Below are 16600 nucleotides of genomic sequence, written 5' to 3'. Positions count from 1 at the left end.
CGACCCCGAAACGAACGCTCTGTCCGGTCCCGATCATTGCACCCTGCACGCGGCTGAGTGGCTGCGGCATCAGGCTCCCTCCGGCCGAAAATCAAGCATGACTTCCCACTCCGCCTTTGCAGAAGATGAATCTGATCTACCCGTCATGTCCCACGAGGAATCGGCCCGCCTCTTCCTCGCCAAAAAGGACAAACCGCAATTGGAAGCCCGTCGGCTGTTCGCAAACACTGCGAAAGACGGAGACGCCATGACTCTCAAAACGCATATGGAGCTGAGAAGTCAACTGGATATCAAAGAATTGAGAAATGTGTGTTTGCCTGCAATGAGACCGCTTGTGCGAAACTGACTCACAAATTTGAGGCCGATGATCCCCTACAAATCTTCACTGTACGTCAGGAGCGCTCCTGGACAACTTTGGATATTTCACACGAGCTTTTCACAGAGTTTACGGCGGCATACGATGTTTTTCCATCTTTCTGGAATTGCGTCAAAACCTTTGGAACCAAGTATGATGAGCACGAATGTGAATTTCCGGGGTTTCAATCGCAATGGATTCCACAGTTGGGCAAGCGGGCATTCGGTTCGTTCTATATATCTACATCTATTGCACGGAAGCTAACTGAAATCCAGAGTGTGCCTACGTTCTCCGTCGCGCGGAGCTGAACCACAGAACCCTCTCAGAAGGCCAATCTCCTTGGTCAATCCGTCAGACCGCCGTCTACCATCGATTAAAGCGCTCCACCAAGACACAATCAAGGTTTCTCCTGATAAGCCCCTCAAAATCAGTGGAGAGGAAGCTTGAGGATATACTCGAATATGTTACACGGTCGCAAAGCGAAGCGTTACGTCCTTCGGTCATACACAGTATCCTCGTTGCAGACAGTATCAAAGGCTGGATGGGTTACATTGCTTGGTTAGAGCAGGATCTGAAAGAGAGGGTGAGTTTTGTATGCGGGAGTACGAGCATGAACGTTGGCTGACACACTGAACGATAGTCCGACCGCATAACCCTCTCCAAGCTCGGCGCCAGAGTGAAGGACTTCACTTTCAGCGTGAATGACCGTCAAGCTCTCAAGCTTACCGAAGACGCTGTGATTGACTTGCAGACGATCGCCTCTACAATGCTGAATACTGTGGAGGGAGTCCGTCGATATTGTGGGAAATGCTGCAAGGTCTGCTGCGATCAGAACCCCCAGATACGGTGTATCTGTACTGTTGTTTCGGAAAGACTCCAGGATCATGTATCTGCGGTTGAACTCATCATCAGCCGCGCTCAATCGCTAAGGGATAGAGTAGTCTCTTCCGCCCAACTGGTAAGCTCAGAACGAGGATGCCGCCGGTGAACCATATTTAACACATTGCAGCTGTCCGACCTTCTACGCTATGAGGACCAACGAGCACTCAAAGAGCTCACTGAGCAGTCTGCAGACGAGAGCAAAGCCATGCTTTCACTTGCGGTACGGATGCTCCCGTAGTTTGACATCTCGAAGATTCTGACTTTGTTGCAGGAGAAAAGCACGAAAGATGCTGAAGCAACAAAGGTGCTCACGATCATCGGTCTGGTCTATTTACCCACGACATTCGTTGCGGTAAGGCTACCAAAACGCTCCACGCAGAGAAGTTTTTGAGCTGACAGTTGAACAGAATTTCTTCTCCACCGAATTCGTGAAAGCCGATGATAACGGGGTTGTCAAGGTTGCAACGAACACCTGGTTGCTTGCAGTTCTTGCGCTGCCTCTGACGCTGTTGACGATTGGGATCTGGTGGATGTGCGTGCGCTACAAAACTGGCACATATGTTCTTCTCCAGCCGGTCAGGGAAAAGCTGAAGCGCTACCGAGGGCTGGTCACCAGGGCGCATCAAACTCACGATGTGGAAAACCCACAGGTGCCGCAGCCAGGGTTGGTGCAGAACAGCACCAGAACGTGGTCGTCCAACGCAACTACGCTGGGGAAAGAAGGCCGATGATGACCTTGTTCAGCCTCAAGCTTCCCCTCTCGCTTCTTGGTCATTGCTTTTTCCTCGGTCCCCTGATAGCGCGGGAGACCCGAGATCTTGACTTGATTGGAGATAATGCAATGTGATGTGCATCCTTGTCACGTCTTCGCATATGTGCAGCCGTGAACCGGACGCGTGCCCCAGACCGGTCCCACCCATCGGGTAAAGATTAGCCAGCAGCCACCAGGCAACGAAATCGTCGATGCTGGGTATATTAAACCCACAATGGCTTGCAACGAACAGCGGTTGCAAGGCTGTGCTGACCAAGTTAAGGCTCACACCCGGCTTATTTGCATGGCAGCACAGGTGGTGTGCGCCGGGCAAGGCAGCCATGCCTCGAGTGGATCGTAGCAAGGCGCAGGCATACAGCCACGCTGTGGTGGGGGGGATGGCCATGATCCCCCGCTAGAAGGTTGCGGTGAGGCTGAAGAAGGCATCACTGCCTTCTTCTTGCGACCCTCTCTCATTGAACGCTTTCTCTTGCCCAGGCCTGAGTGGTTGCGTTTCTACTTCGTAAGCCCAGGCCGTACCTCAAAACGCGATCATGCTGCCCAAAATATTCTGCCGTGTTCTTCTTTACTGCATCCCCGGCCTCAACCGTTGGCGCGAAGGTTCCTCCGACGCAGAACCGGTACAGGTTAAGGCTCCAACCAGTACGCTCTTGGTACCTTACTCACACTTCCATTCTATCTCAGGATACCCTGGTGCAGGACTCGAACAGTGCTCCGGAACAGGCTCCTGGAAGTGGGCCTGAGGAATCAAGTTGCGACTCAGGTACGCGCGAACCCAACAATGCCTCCAACTGGAGCGAGAAGCTTTGGTTACCTTGCTTGCGATGCATTTACTGACTTCTCTGCGGTTACATACAGACATGTCCCTCTATGCTAGCTCAAGTTCGACTACCTCCGTTGAGACAGGCGCGATGCAGGCTGCCAGGAAGGCTGCAAGGAAGGCTGCCAAGGATCTCCAGCTGCGTCTTTTCGCAGCGCAGCTCGAGCAAGGGTCACTCGTCTTCTATGTCCCAGAGGACCGACAACTGGAAATCATCACACAATCTGTCATAAAAACACAAATCCTCCCTCCCCGAGAGACTACTGGGCTTGCCCAGCAAGTGTACAACAAGGCGAGAAAGCTGTTCACCATCCTCGCATATATGGGAAGAGCATATGAGATCTGTGCTTTCATGGACGAAGGTTTGTCGGACTCGGACCTTCCATTTACCTACCACATGACTGGCATCTTGACGGGTACGCGCGGCAACTCGATACGATCTTTGAGCCGCTGGCAACTTCCCAAGCGAGTTGATATCGCCAAGTATCAGTGGGGCGTTCTCGTGCCTGTGTTCTCCGGCCAGCAGCATTATGAGTTCCACGACAACACCATTCTGCCATTCGTCCATGAGAAGCTTGTTAGTGGAGGGGCTTACAGTGATGTATGCGAGGCCAGGATCCATCACGCGCATCACATAACGACCGGGGTGTCGCGCCATTCTGTAAGTGGTACTCAATGACTCAAATATCACGCACTAACGTAAATTGGCCACAAGGAGCTTTTTGTAGCCATCAAGAAGCTTCGTTACCATGACAAAGCCGAATTCGACAGGGAGCGGTCAATCCTGGTTGACCTCGAAGACAAAAACAACAGTCATCTCGTCAAACTCTTGTTTTCCTACGAGTACAAAGGCAACTACCACTTAGTGTTCATGCGTGCGGCCGGAAATCTCCGAGACTACTGGGAACAACATCCTTCGCCGCACTTTGACCTGAATACCGTGCGCTGGTCGCTGAGGCAAATGCGGGGCATCGCACGTGGGCTGGGTGTAGTCCACAACTTCACCTTTAACGATAAAGCCCTGCCATCGACGGAGAAAACCGAGATGACGACGCCACAAGGAAAGGCTGTGATGAGCGTCATGGAAAAGGAGGTGAAGTTCGGTCGTCATGGCGACCTGAAACCGGAGAACATACTCTACTTCCCCAACAACGACGGGGGTACCTGCCAGATCACGGACTTCGGTCTGGGGAGATTCCATGGCCGGGAAACAAGGACGAAGGCAGCGCCGTATACCATCTTCAGCTCTCCGACCTACGAGCCTCCCGAGTGCCACATCTTCCTGCCTGTATCCCGCGCTTACGACTTGTGGAGTCTTGGTTGCCTATACCTCGAATGGGTGAGCTGGATGCTCAAGGGATGGGAGGCAATCGACGTATTCTCGCAGAATCGTGTAGAGGAGTCATTTATCCTGAACGGTGAGGGCAAGATCAGCGACGACTACTTCTGGAGCCTCCGTATGCAAGGAAACAAACGAGACGCACGAGTGCGGGATGGAGTCGAGAGATGGGTCCGAATTCTCCGCGAAGACCCACATTGCTCGCAGCTCATCCACGACCTGCTCAACCTCATCATGAACAAACTGCTTTGCGTCATCCCGAAGCACCGCGCCGACGCATCAATGCTCAGTGAGGACCTGGACAGCCTGCTCACTAACGCTCGAAAGCATCACGGATACGCTCTCGCGCCCCGCCCGTGGGTACCCAAGGTCTCTGGCACGTACCAGAGGCCCAGCATCATTAACATCACCATCAATGCTGACCCGGGGGTCGCAGGCTTCACGTTGCTGCATAGCCAAACATGGCACCCAGGCCAAATTTGCAGCCGTTCAGACATGTCCCCCACAACAACAATTTACCCCAGCGCCGTTAAGTCCAACAACATATTTGTATGACCCCGCTTTCCGAGGCTATCGCAAGCATCCTTTGCAAGCTGTATCTGACTAACCGCTTTTCACCAGGACGCCTCTCTCGCCGCCCGATATGTCAACGCGTGGGTTCGGCAGTGCAAGCGAGACCGCTCAAAAAGCTTGAGCACCCTGATAAGGAGTCGAGCGTAATACGTCAGTGGCAAAGTGCACACACACACACACACACACACACACTACCACCAACCCTATTTTCTTCGAAATTTGTACATACAAACGCTTTCTTGTCCGTAGCAGCAGCGGATCTGCCCTTAACGCCGGTTGGTCTTGTTATTACGGAGGAACCGCCTCACTTCAACGGCGTTTTGGACATACCCACGTATAGCTTGGATGATTTGTAGATACTGGTGTTCGGTATGATGTTACGGATGGGGGGAAACTATACTTGATTCATTTCAGGGGTTCTTGATGGTAGCGCGGTGGGGCTGTTGATAGATTTTCTCCTCGACTGCATCTCTTCCATCTTCCGCGCTTCCCTAACCACGTAGCATTCCTGACGAATGCATGTCGGTTTGCACCTCCGTCGGGACATGACATATGTAAAACTTAAAGACAACAGTGCCTATATCGCACAACGTTCTTAACAAGCTAACAAGCGAAAGCAGAAGTCTTAATCCATTAAATAAATATCGTTAAGCCATTCCTCCAACATTATCCATGAGCATTAGAATGTGAAAAGAAGAACAGGACGCTCAGATAACAGTACTCGTTACAGTGCGCAATATTACTCGCGAACTTACAGGGGGAACGACAACGACGAGATATTGAACCGCATAATAACCAAGAGCAGCGTGTACGTGCGTGCGTCTGTGAAATGCTTGAAGGAGCGCGGAGGCCGTAGTGAGCCGTGCAATCATCGACTTCGTCTGAAGCAAATCACGAAGAGAAACGATCAACAGAAGAAAGTGTCGCACGAGTAAGGTGCGGAGAGAAGCCAAGGAAAAAAAGGGACTTTGCGAATGCGTGACGGCATTAGAGCGTAAGAAGAGGTTGTATGTAGATAGGTAAGGTAGGTAGGTAGTAGATAGGTAGATGTCAGATGACTGATCTTGAAAAGAACAGAGCCACGAAAACGTGGCAGGATATCAAGAAAACAAGGACGATGTAACAGAAAATTCCCCCCGGAAGATGATGCAGCCACCCAAAAGGACTTTTGATGTCTCTTTACCTGGTATAAATCACCGCGAGGGCGACCACTGCTGCGATGACGCCGACTCCGACCACCGACATGACTCGATTAACCCTCCGCCACCATTTGGCCTTTTGCCATAATCTTTCCTCTTGCGCCCAGTCCCTCTGGTGTATTTGCGTCTTATTTCGTAGATCCAGGCCCAGTCCCGCTTCGATATTAGTTTCATTTCCCGTCATGGCCCTACCGCCCGGGGCTGTCGGCTGCAACTCGGTTGCGCGCTCTTTGCCCTTGTTCTGGCCCTTCTCCGCCATCATCTTCTCGCTCTCAAGACGCTCGAACTCGTCGTTGGGCCGCACCGGGAGCGGGAGAATCGCCGCAATGAACCAGCACAGCGGGAGGACGAATCCAAGCGCGAACAGCAGAATGTACTTGTTCGCAGGTGCACCGAGCGCCTGGTCCATGCTGGGCGTTGTCCAGACGCTCAGCGTCACGCTCTTGCGGTTGCGCCGCAACCGCGGTGTGAACGACTCTCTTCCACCCGCCGTCGGAGGCATGCTCCTCGTTCCAGCCGTATTGGTACGAGGGCGGTTTGCGCCCTCGCCGTGGTGAGTAGGCTTTCGCTGCGGCGCAAGCCCAATGGAATCCTGGGATTCGTAAGGCATGACGTTTGGCCCCAGCGATCCGTGACCGGAGGTAGACCCCGAATAGTCGCGCTCGTGCGGCCGGCGCCTCGGAGACCAGATAGGGTGAATTGGAAAGTTGGCCTCTGTTGGCGAGCGGCTGGTGCCGGAATGCATCGTTGCAGAGCGGCTGGGGAGGGGGCTGTTGCTTGGAGAACTGGAAGAATCGGTCGCCAGGGATAGGCGTTCGCTGCGACGGTAGTATACCCTAGTGGCCATTAGCGCTTTTTCTTTTTTCCACTCAGACAGCCAGCCACAGCTGAGTATGGCGCGTGCAGGTGCGACACTTACCTCGCCCATTGTGGGAGACTATTGGCGAAGAGGCTGGAGTAAGAGCTGCGATCCGACGCTGCAGTGTCTGGCCGACCGTCATTGGACAGGTTCCCGTTCGAACCTCTCCGAAACAGACCAGAGCGCTGCATACGCAGAGGTTGAGGCTGCAGCTCTCCCACCGTATCGTTGCCCTCTTCTGAATGCCGGCTTTCCACCTGACCATTTCCATTCCTTGATCCAGCAAAAACCGGGCGAGGCCACACTGAAAATTCGCTTGGAGTGGATGGGACATCCGGGCGACTCTCGGAAGAACGATGCTCAGACGAAGTCCACGGGTCAGACGAACCGTAACTACCCATTGTCTGCCTCCTGTTTGACCGAGTCATTCCGCTGAGAGCCATGGTGCTGGCTACCGAACCGGTCCGCGGCTCGGAAACCGACTCGATGGTTGAAAGCGGGGGACTCCATTTGTACCTCCTTGGTGGTGAATCGGGCTCGGGCATAGGTGGAGGCGGGGGCGGGAAATTGCGCGGATGAGACCATCCCTCGCCAGAAGAAGAGGGCTGGTTGGGATAGTGTATAACAGAGTTATCCTCAATCGAGCGGTTCTCGTGTGAAGTGCCAAGCGGACTGCTTGACGACCGCGGACGGTTAATTGGATCTCCACTGCTGAAAGACTGGTCCGAGGCTTCCCTGAGGTTTGCTCTCGAAGGTCTCCTGTTTACGGTGTGGCCAGAGGAAAAACTGCGGACGCTGTTGGAACCTCTAGTCGGGGGCCGCTCGGGCTCGTCAGAGTCGGAACCGTGGCGGACGTAATTGCTACCGCGAGTGGGGGGTCTGTCATCGGACGATGCTCCGGAAGAGCCTGCCCAAAAACTTTGTCGGTTCTCAGGGCCCCTGCCGCGGCTGGCTGGCCGATCACCGGGAGTGTCGCGCGAAGAAAAGGAACTGAAGGAGCCGTGGCGATCCTTGTGATGGTAGGTTAGAGTCGGCGTGGAAGTGTCGGAATCCTCGTACGAAGTTTGTGTTATATCGTAATCCTGCGAAAGCCTTGAGGTATCCGGAGTCTGTCCGTAAGTGGATGCAGTGTCACCAGTTGTTGACGAAGAAGGAATGACCGCGCGGACAGTCGACGCAGTTGGCCCACTTAGCACAGATGGCGCGGCCGACGCGGTTGGCACCGTCGGTGTCGGTGCAGTCGCAGCAGTCGGAGGCTTCTCTTCCTGGAGTAAGCTTAGACTGCCGAAACTGTCATGCTTACGATCCGAGAATGACGGCAGAGGTGATGTTGGCGGCGTGGTGCCTTGGGAAAAACGGTTGTAAGAAGGGGAGGACGGCGCAGCGAGAGTGGTCAACGTCTCCGCATTCGACGTCGTGGTTGACGTCGACGCGCGATAAGACGCGGAAGACTGTCGTGGCTCAGACGGCGCGGGCTTGGTGCCCAGGTGTTCGTACCGCATCGCCATTCGCTGCACGAACGAACCTCGTCGCGAGTCTGCTCCAGGACTGGCTGAGCGTCCCGAATCTGAAACAGGCGAGGCCAGGCCATCATGACGTGATCCCTGTGCGGATGAGGGCGATAGGATTGGCGAGCGGAGTTGCGACGGCTCGGCCGCGTAGGGGGATTTTCCATAGACGGGCGAGCCTGGGTCCTCGACGATGCGGATGGTCGGACCGCCGGCGACCGAGGTCCTGTTGGAGGCGGGACGGGCAGCGCGGGGCGTCGATGGCGGCGATTGGGAGTGTGTGTCGGACGTAGGCTGGGAAGACATGTCTCTCCCCGGCCTACTATGGAGCGGGTGTAGGGGCAAATGCTCGGGGAACAGGCACAAGACCGGGTCGAAGAGACATTAAATTAGAAGAATCGGGGCGGCTGCAAAAATCCGTGGGAAATAAGATATGCAAGAATAGTAATAGGTGCAGAGAGTGACTTGTAGTTAGAAAAGCATTGCAAAGGCGAGGGAATTGGCCGGGCTGGCGCTGGGGGCCGCGTGAGGGAACGAAACGACAACTGAGGTTTTGAAAGTTTGGGGTCGGCGGGAAGCGTCTGGCTGTAAATATTCAGGAGGCCTGAGCAGCGCCGGCGCACTCTGCGACGGACAGGCAGGCCTGCACCTGCAGCCTGCTCCGCGGCGCACTAGGGGGGCACGGACGCTGGACGAGGCCGAGAGGCACGGGGCGGCAGAGGCACGCGCAGGACTCGGGGCGGCGCGCGCGAGTGGTGAGCGAGCGAGGGTTGAGATTGCTGATGGCCGGCAGGCGGGCAGGACGACGATGAGCAGAGGACGACGGCCGGTGCGAGGGAGAGGGCAGAAGATCATCACTTGCTGGCCGGCGACAACGAAACGCGCCTGCACGCCCTGGACGCGTGGTGGCCCAGGAGGCGCTGGTGTGCATTGGCGAGATTGGACGGACAGGACGGCTGTTATCGATACCACCAGTCGACGGCGGGCCGGCCGCTGGTGCTGCATGGCGACGCCAAATTGGGGGGCGCGGCACGAGTGGCTGGTGGCCAGCTGCCGGGCGGCCGACTTGGCTGAGCCGCGCGCGTTTGCGGCGTGCTGTCGACGATCGGTTGGCCGTTAATCAGAGGCTGGAGAGCAGCCTAACGGGCCACGGCGCGCCCAAGCTTCGTCGCTTCGTCGGTCGGGGCGTCTCGCTCCGGCAATCGCGCGGGTGTGGATTCGCTGCAAGGGCCACGCGCCCACCACGGCAATGACGAACGCGGATGCACAAAGAGCGACGAGTGCTCTTCTGCTGCCACCTCCCGCCTGCATTGCCCTCCGAACGGCGTAGCGCCGACCTCTGCTGCGTCCTCCAGTGCCATGGCGCCCGTCCACTTTCTCCAGCGCCTGCGCGTCGGTCGCAGCGAGCCAGGTGCGTTGGCTGTCTGGCCTCTAGCCCACCAGCGGCTCTTCCGCCGCCGCCTTACAGCACGCGTGCCAAAACTAACCTGCTTCCGTTTCAACAGTAGCCACCGGTCCTGCCATTACCCCAGCTTCCGCGGCCCTGCTCTCTGTGAGTTCCTTACACCGCCCGTTCCGCAGTATCTCCACCTGCGGCGAAGCGCCGAGCTTCCAACCATTGGCCATGCGCCGTTCCGCCCAGCACCGAGCTTCTTCTGACGTCCACCCCAACAGGTGCTGTTCACCGTTATCTACGTCGTGCCCTTCTACCTTTCCAAATCCACGCGTCCGTCGCAGACCCTCCACCGAGATGCGCCCTCGGTCATCCGCGCGCGCATACGCGCCGTCACCAGCTCATGCATCATATGCACCATGATCACCCTCTACATCCTCGCCCAGTCTGCCCACGATAGCTTCCTGGACGCCTTGCACCACCTTGGCTGGTGGCCCATCTCGATTCCAGATATAATCAAGGTGCTGCTGCTGCTCTGCGTCCTGTTCGCCGGGCCGCTATTCGAGAACGGCATTGTAGACGGGGACTGGCGCGACTGGATCGTGGGAAGGCACGTCAACGAGACCTTCAGCAGCTGGATCGGCTGGCGCAACTTCGTCGCCGTAAGTTCAAACCAGCCATGCAACCAAAAAACCAACCGCATGGCCCCATTCCACATGCGGGCGGCTTCCATCACCAACCACAACCACCGCCTCAAACCCAACCTCCACTGACCTCCGCCTCCCCCCACACTTTGCAGGGCCCCACGACGGAAGAGCTGATCTGGCGCTCGCTCATGATCCCGCTGCACCTGTCGGCGCACGTCTCGCCGACGACGACCGTCTTCGTGACGCCGCTCTACTTCGGCATCGCGCACGTGCACCACTTCTACGAGTTCCGCATCACGCACCCGCACACGCCCGTCGCCGCCGGCGTCGCCCGCTCGCTGTTCCAGTTCGCCTACACGTCGCTCTTCGGCTTCCTCGCCGCCTTCATCTTCGTCCGCACCGCCTCGCTGCCCGCCGTCATCCTCGCCCACGCCTTCTGCAACTGGATGGGCCTGCCCCGCCTCTGGGGCCGCGTCGTCGCCGCTCCCGCCCGCCACCACCACCACCACCACCTCTCCTCGTCGTCTCCGGCTACCCCCGAGGCCGCCGTGCCCATCGGTCCTGCCGGTTTTGGTGGTGGTGGTCAGGGGAAGAGGGCGGATGGCTGGGCGCCGGCGCCGGCGGCTGCGCAGCATGACGATCACATCGGCTGGACGGTCGCGTACTACACGCTGCTGGTGGGTGGCGCGCTCGGCTTCTGGTGGCTGCTGTGGCCGCTGACGGCGAGCGAGAACGCGCTGGCTGGATTCGCCGTGTGAGAAGAGCGAGACCAGGTTTGTTCGGCTGTATTAACGGCATGCGGTCTTCTTCCCGCCGAAGGATGCTTCAAGTGCGGTTGCAGGGTTCCTTGCTCTGCCGCGCGTGCGAAACTTGGAACCCGGTGTTTGGGCTATTAATAGAAGAAGAACAAAAAAAAAGGTAGGGAGTTCGTTCGTCATCGAGAAGGAGAGGAGAGGGGAAAAAAAGGAGATTTGGGAGAGTTCATGGCAGACGCCCACTTTGGCCGATAAGCATTATGTGGGCGTGTTGCAGATATTATCCCCATGTAACGATTACTCAGAGAGAGATGTAGTTGTAATGCGTAATGAGAGAACGACTGATGTGCGGACAAACATTGACCTATCACACTTGCTCAGTAGCTTTCGGTATGCCATTAAGAATATGAAGATTGCGCAGGGGCTCCAAGCGCGAATACTCTACAGCTGTGTATATATAGCTAAGACATTGCATGGCCGTTACCAGTAGAAAATGAAAAGAAGCATCAGACCCGGCGTAGTATCATGTGTGCGGAAGGGAGGAACGATGAGCAAACGTGGGTAAGAAATTATCAAGAGGAGTAGAAAACAATCTGAACTCTGGGGAAGAAAAAAAAAGGAATCATGATATTCGTACATAGATACCCGAGACGGGCCCGAAAAAGTAAACAAGGAGCAATAAGTGTACGTTCACTACCTTTTGTTTTTCTGAAAGGAAGAATCCATAAAGTCCAAGTTGACAAGACGAAAGTAGTGTTCATGTTTGCGAGAAGGGGGACAGGAAGTCGCTAATTGATACTTTCAACGCAAACAAGAACGATGTAAAGATGAACTATGATTACATATTAACTTGGTCATCCGCGCCCCCAGTCGTCCCACAAAGAAGGGACGAAAAGAAAGACAACGGGTAGATAAGAGAGCAGTAATCGCTATACAATGATGTTATGCTCCTGGCGAAGAATAGAAGAACAAGACGCGCGAAGAAATTTTCCCTACTGAGCTGTGTGACAAGGAGAGTCGTGAATCTTTGGCTCGTAGACCGCTGAGACGTTGGAAAAGAGAAAGAAATGACCAAAGCAATTGAGCTAAATTGGACAGGGAGAAGAGCGCAAGGGATTGTTTGCGGGTAACGACAACGTTCCGGAAAACGGCGCTCATGGTGGGTGTGAAGGAGAGTCCACCAGACGAGAGGAAATATTTGGACGACAAGAAGTCCTAAAACGCCCAACAGATTTGAAAGGAAAAAGCGCACTTTTTGGAAAGGAAAATGGGGAAGTGTATGCGAAGCCAGATATCCTCCGCGTAACTTCGTGGCGGTACGTTATTTTGAAGTCTTCCTTCCGCTCTTTGTCGACATGACAGCGTTTCTGAAGATAGAGAGATTTTGTGCTTGGTCGTCCTGCATGATTGCGTAACGTGCTTACTTGATTTGCTTTTTCGACAAGATATCGCCGCCCTAAGAGAATCGTATTTCCTGGGTCTCATTTCCCGGTGCATCCGCGTGCGACCTGAGGAGTAAATGGGGTTCAAGCGAGGGCAATGGGGTGGGTTTGGTCAGTAACGAGGGTGGTGGTGCGGTGTTGGTTCGGGTCCTGCTCTGCGCTGCTGTGCCGTGCTTCTGCTTGCTGGCTCTCGTGATGCTGCTCAAGGTCGTCAAATGCCCACGGTGTCTTTAAACGAATGTGGCGTCGCACGGCGCTTGTGTTCTTCGCTCGCTTCGCGCGGCGTCTCTCTCTCTCGTTCTTCGCCCGGAGACGAAGTTGTCGACACCGCCACGGGCGACCCCTGTGTCAGGAGAGTATCGCGGCGGCCCTCAGGTACCTGCGCCCCTGCCTTGGTTGGCGACGCAAGAGCCCCTCCGGCGCTCTCGCTCACCTCCGGGTTGGCCTTGGGAGACACCGGCACGTCGAGGCTTGACTGCCTCTCTCGTACCCTCCCTTCGCGTGCCGCGGCGCCGCCAGGCTCACCAAGACCACGTTCACCTGCTGGTGCCGTCATCATACTGCTCACGGACATCTGCTCACGCTCGGGCCTGATCATTGTGCCAGCGCCGCCAACAGCGCCGCTCACGGGCGTGCCGGGGCTCCTCGTCCCCGCACCCGCTGAGCGCCCGGCGCCTGGAGCTTCCGCTCCCCCGCTGCTGCTGCTCAGTGCGGACACCATGGACGCGCGCTTCCCCGTCTTCGGCGGCGGATACGGCTCGCCTCGCGCGGCGGCCTCGGCGGCGCGCGCCTGGGCCTCTGCTTTCGTCGGGCGGCCGCGGCGCTTCTTGCTCGTGCCCTCGGTTCCCAGCGTCGGCGACATTATGTACGCGGGACCCGCGACGGCGCCCTGGTGGTGATGTTGGTGCTGGTGCAGCATGGACGACGCGGCGGCGGCGGAGGCGGCGGCGGCGGCAGCAGCTGGGTCGCCCGCCGGGTAGGGGTTGGGTGGGCGGGGCTGGAGCAGGCGGCCGGTCTGCGTCGACACGTCGGGGGCCAGCGGCCGCTTGCGCGGTATCTCGACGGGCGGCTGGTGGCCGTGGAAGACGGCATGCGGGTGCTGCTGCTGGTGCTGCTGGGGCGAGGGTTGGTGCGCGAGGTGGTACTGGACGGGCCCCGCGCTCGCGGTGCCGCCTCCGCGGGAATCGTGGGCGGAGAACTGCGCGATAAGGTCCTGGAATGCCATCTGAGACTGGCGCAGAGAGCGCCCTGGAGCGGATTGACGCGTTAACACAGTCGAGCTCAGTGAGAGCGGGCGCGATGCGGCGATCTTGGGTGGTCGGTGGGCGCGATTGGCGCAGGGTTGTCAGGTACCTTGTGGCAGCGCGATCTCCGCCCACTTTGGCTGGATGCCGGCGCTCTTGATGATGTGGAACAGCCTCTCCGACGAGACGGGCGCGGCCTTCATTATCTCGGCCAGAAGGTAGACCTGGGAGCGCGCTTAAATCAGCCTGGGAGGGGGCGCCGCGGCGGCAGCGGAGGGTGGGCGGGCGGCTCTTCGCACGCACCTTCTCGTGCTCAGCCCAAGGGATGTCCCTTGAAGGCTCCATGGCGAGGAGTTCGGAGTAGTACGGAGGGCGTAGGGAAAGAAAGTCTCGCGTCCATACACGGGGGTCGATGCAGCAGGACTAAATGAGCAAAAAGCGATCACAAGGCCGTCAAGCAGGATGCAGACGCGCGCGCGATACGGCGGCAGCGCGGGCGGGACTGGAAGCAACAGGACCAAACGAGGGTGAGTGAAACGGATGAAGAAACGAGCGTGCGGGAGAGTGGTTGTGGAGATGTACAGAAAAGGAGTATGCTACATGTCTGCATGCGGCGGCCTCAGACGCGCACAGAGCGGCAGATGAAGGAACTGGGAGCACTGCTGCGAGAAGGGACGAGAAGAGAGATGGGAAAGAAAACAGACATGGATGGAGCTGGCTTGCAGCTTCGTGACGTGCATAATTAGCTGCTCGTCAACACCACCGCGCCCGCGCAGCAGCAGCGCCGGCGACGGGCCTGCCGGCTGTGCTCGCCGCCTGCTGCCCGGTGCGCCTTGGTACGACGAGCGTGCTGGACCTGTTCGGGCAATGCGCGACCGGGCAGGCGTGGGCGGAGGCTGGGAGCAGAGAGCAGAGAGCGAGCGGCTCAAGCGCCGGCCAATCAGCGCCCGCCCTGTCCGGCGCGAAACACTGAAACTTTTTTAAGCTCGTCGCTATCGAGTTTCAAGCCCCTGGCGCGGGCGTCTCACGACTCCTCTCTGCAACACTAGGGCTCGTCGTGCCCCAAGTCCAGCCGCCGCGCCGTGCACGCCCGCGTCCTGCGCAAACAACGTCAGCATCCCGCCCACGCGCGCCGTTCGCCTGCCCGAACAGGCCTCTCGAGCCGCCGGAGGTGTGTCGAGCCCACGGCTATTGCGGACCGGGTGGCAGATGGCGCCAGACGCCTGGGAGTCGAGTCGCCGCGGTGCCGGCGCCGTTCCGCACACAACCCCCGAGTGCTCTCTTTATACACAGCTGCCGTCCAGCCGGCTCCCCATTTCCCCTCACCACGCCCAATGGCAACTGCCGAGCCTGCAGAGCCACGTAGCACCATACAGCCAGCCCTCACTCTGGGGAGCCGCCCGTGTACCTTGCAGCATCTCGTGCGCCGCGAACGCCTCTGTCACGGCTGCTGCCGCTGATGCCCAGGGCCGCCTCCGCTGGGCGATCCGTCGCTGGATCGCGCGCACAGATGATCTCCGCGAGTCGGAGGCTTCGAGGGCGGCTGGTTGGGATCGCCGTGCGTGCGAAGAGATCGTCCCAGGACCATCGGTGCAACTTGATACGAGACACCCGCCACGACCGCCAGAGGTCAGCAATCTTTCGCAACATGCGCGTATTCTTGCGGCAGCGGGCTTCGTCGAATGATTCGTTGAGCATTGCACCATGGCTTTCCAGCACGGAGCGGAAAGCAGTTGTCCGGATCAGGCTTTTGTGGCTGTTGTTGCCCTCTGCACCCGGTTAAATGCTACGGTTACTCGATGCTGCAATTCTGTGCGAGCCTGCAATAGGTCTCCCGACGGCCCTTCGAAACGAGTCTGTTGTTGCGGAGGGCAGTCTCGCCCTGTTGTAAGGCGAGTACAGCGCGGGGAGGGCGTCTGAGCCACAGTCGTTGGTGGACGATGACCGATTGGACCACAGGGGCAGAGATCTCCAGCCCGCCGTCCATGCAGAGACACGCTTTCATCCATGAACCAGGTTCTGCCCTCGGCTTCTGGAAGTACGGCAGAAGCCGGCACAGACCAGCGTTCTCTTATTGTCCGCCGCGACCGCCCCTTTCCTTATAGGGAAATATACGTCGGCCTTTTAGTTACATGGCACGACAGGCGCTGCCGCACCCAACATCTGAAACGACGCGCGGGCAGGCCAGTGAGTGGTCATATTTCGCAAATGGTTCCATAACAGGCTGGATGCTGTCCGCCAGTCGACAAATGAGCAAGGAAGTGCATCATGCACGATCTGGCTGTCGGGGTTTTCTAACTCAATGTAGATGAGCAGGCCTGCATCGCCACGTTCTGACTTGGAGCTAAGTGTGAGGTACAGAGAACAGCTTCTCGAAATCTTGCACTGCGGCAGGAGGACGCGTGGATGCGTTCCGCTGCAAATAGGTTGCCTTAATGCCTTGAGTCGCCAGTGCTCCAATCGCAGACATGATTACATAAGAAGCCGGCAGGACGGTGATACTTGCACCCCATCGGCAGTTCAGGATCTCCCAGGCCTAGTGTAGATCGGGGTTGCAAAGGTCTGTTGGAAGCTGCAGAAGATTCATGTTGGGAGAGCGGCGAGGATTGGGTTCTACAGGCGTTGGAACGCATTGTCGGCTTAAAATGCCTCGGGATGCAGCCCGCTGACAATAAGCGAGCGCCGTGTCAACCAGCTAACAGCTTACGCAGTCACGAGCAAGCTTCAATTTGCCGTGACGCGATGTCTCTTGTCGACACACGCGCGTCGAAATGCTGCGCGAGCTTGCGTTTCACCGCGGCTGAAGTCGAGC

General features: G+C 57.4%; 5 protein-coding genes across 5 annotated transcripts; 3 read left to right on the top strand and 2 right to left on the bottom strand.

The window, feature by feature from the left end:
- Positions 1-364: 364 nt before the first annotated feature.
- On the top strand, positions 365-1475 carry SLS55_006727 (uncharacterized protein; the record flags this gene model as incomplete). The annotated part of the gene is made up of 4 exons (XM_066778156.1): positions 365-387; positions 884-938; positions 996-1142; positions 1365-1475. 4 exons carry the CDS (start codon positions 365-367, stop codon positions 1473-1475), a joined length of 336 nt encoding a protein of 111 aa, XP_066632251.1.
- A 1394-nt stretch (positions 1476-2869) lies between these two features.
- Positions 2870-4723, top strand: SLS55_006726 (uncharacterized protein; the record flags this gene model as incomplete). The annotated part of the gene is made up of 2 exons (XM_066778155.1): positions 2870-3425; positions 3558-4723. 2 exons carry the CDS (start codon positions 2870-2872, stop codon positions 4721-4723), a joined length of 1722 nt encoding a protein of 573 aa, XP_066632250.1.
- Positions 4724-5920: 1197 nt separating this feature from the next.
- SLS55_006725 (uncharacterized protein) lies at positions 5921-6868 on the bottom strand (the record flags this gene model as incomplete). The annotated part of the gene is made up of 2 exons (XM_066778154.1): positions 5921-6532; positions 6860-6868. 2 exons carry the CDS (start codon positions 6866-6868, stop codon positions 5921-5923), a joined length of 621 nt encoding a protein of 206 aa, XP_066632249.1.
- Positions 6869-9666: 2798 nt separating this feature from the next.
- On the top strand, positions 9667-11105 carry RCE1 (CAAX prenyl protease; the record flags this gene model as incomplete). The annotated part of the gene is made up of 4 exons (XM_066778153.1): positions 9667-9718; positions 9813-9859; positions 9982-10362; positions 10500-11105. 4 exons carry the CDS (start codon positions 9667-9669, stop codon positions 11103-11105), a joined length of 1086 nt encoding a protein of 361 aa, XP_066632248.1.
- A 1650-nt stretch (positions 11106-12755) lies between these two features.
- Positions 12756-14133, bottom strand: SLS55_006723 (uncharacterized protein; the record flags this gene model as incomplete). The annotated part of the gene is made up of 3 exons (XM_066778152.1): positions 12756-13792; positions 13898-14012; positions 14092-14133. The coding sequence occupies 3 exons, from the start codon at positions 14131-14133 to the stop codon at positions 12756-12758; spliced, it is 1194 nt and encodes a 397-aa protein (XP_066632247.1).
- Between the last annotated feature and the right edge of the window lie 2467 nt (positions 14134-16600).

The sequence above is a fragment of the Diplodia seriata genome (genome assembly GCF_021436955.1).
Source record: "Diplodia seriata strain FDS-637 chromosome Unknown scaffold_6, whole genome shotgun sequence".
Lineage (NCBI taxonomy): Eukaryota > Fungi > Ascomycota > Dothideomycetes > Botryosphaeriales > Botryosphaeriaceae > Diplodia > Diplodia seriata.
The sequence above is the reverse complement of the archived record's forward strand: the minus strand, read 5'-3'. Positions and strand labels throughout refer to the sequence as shown.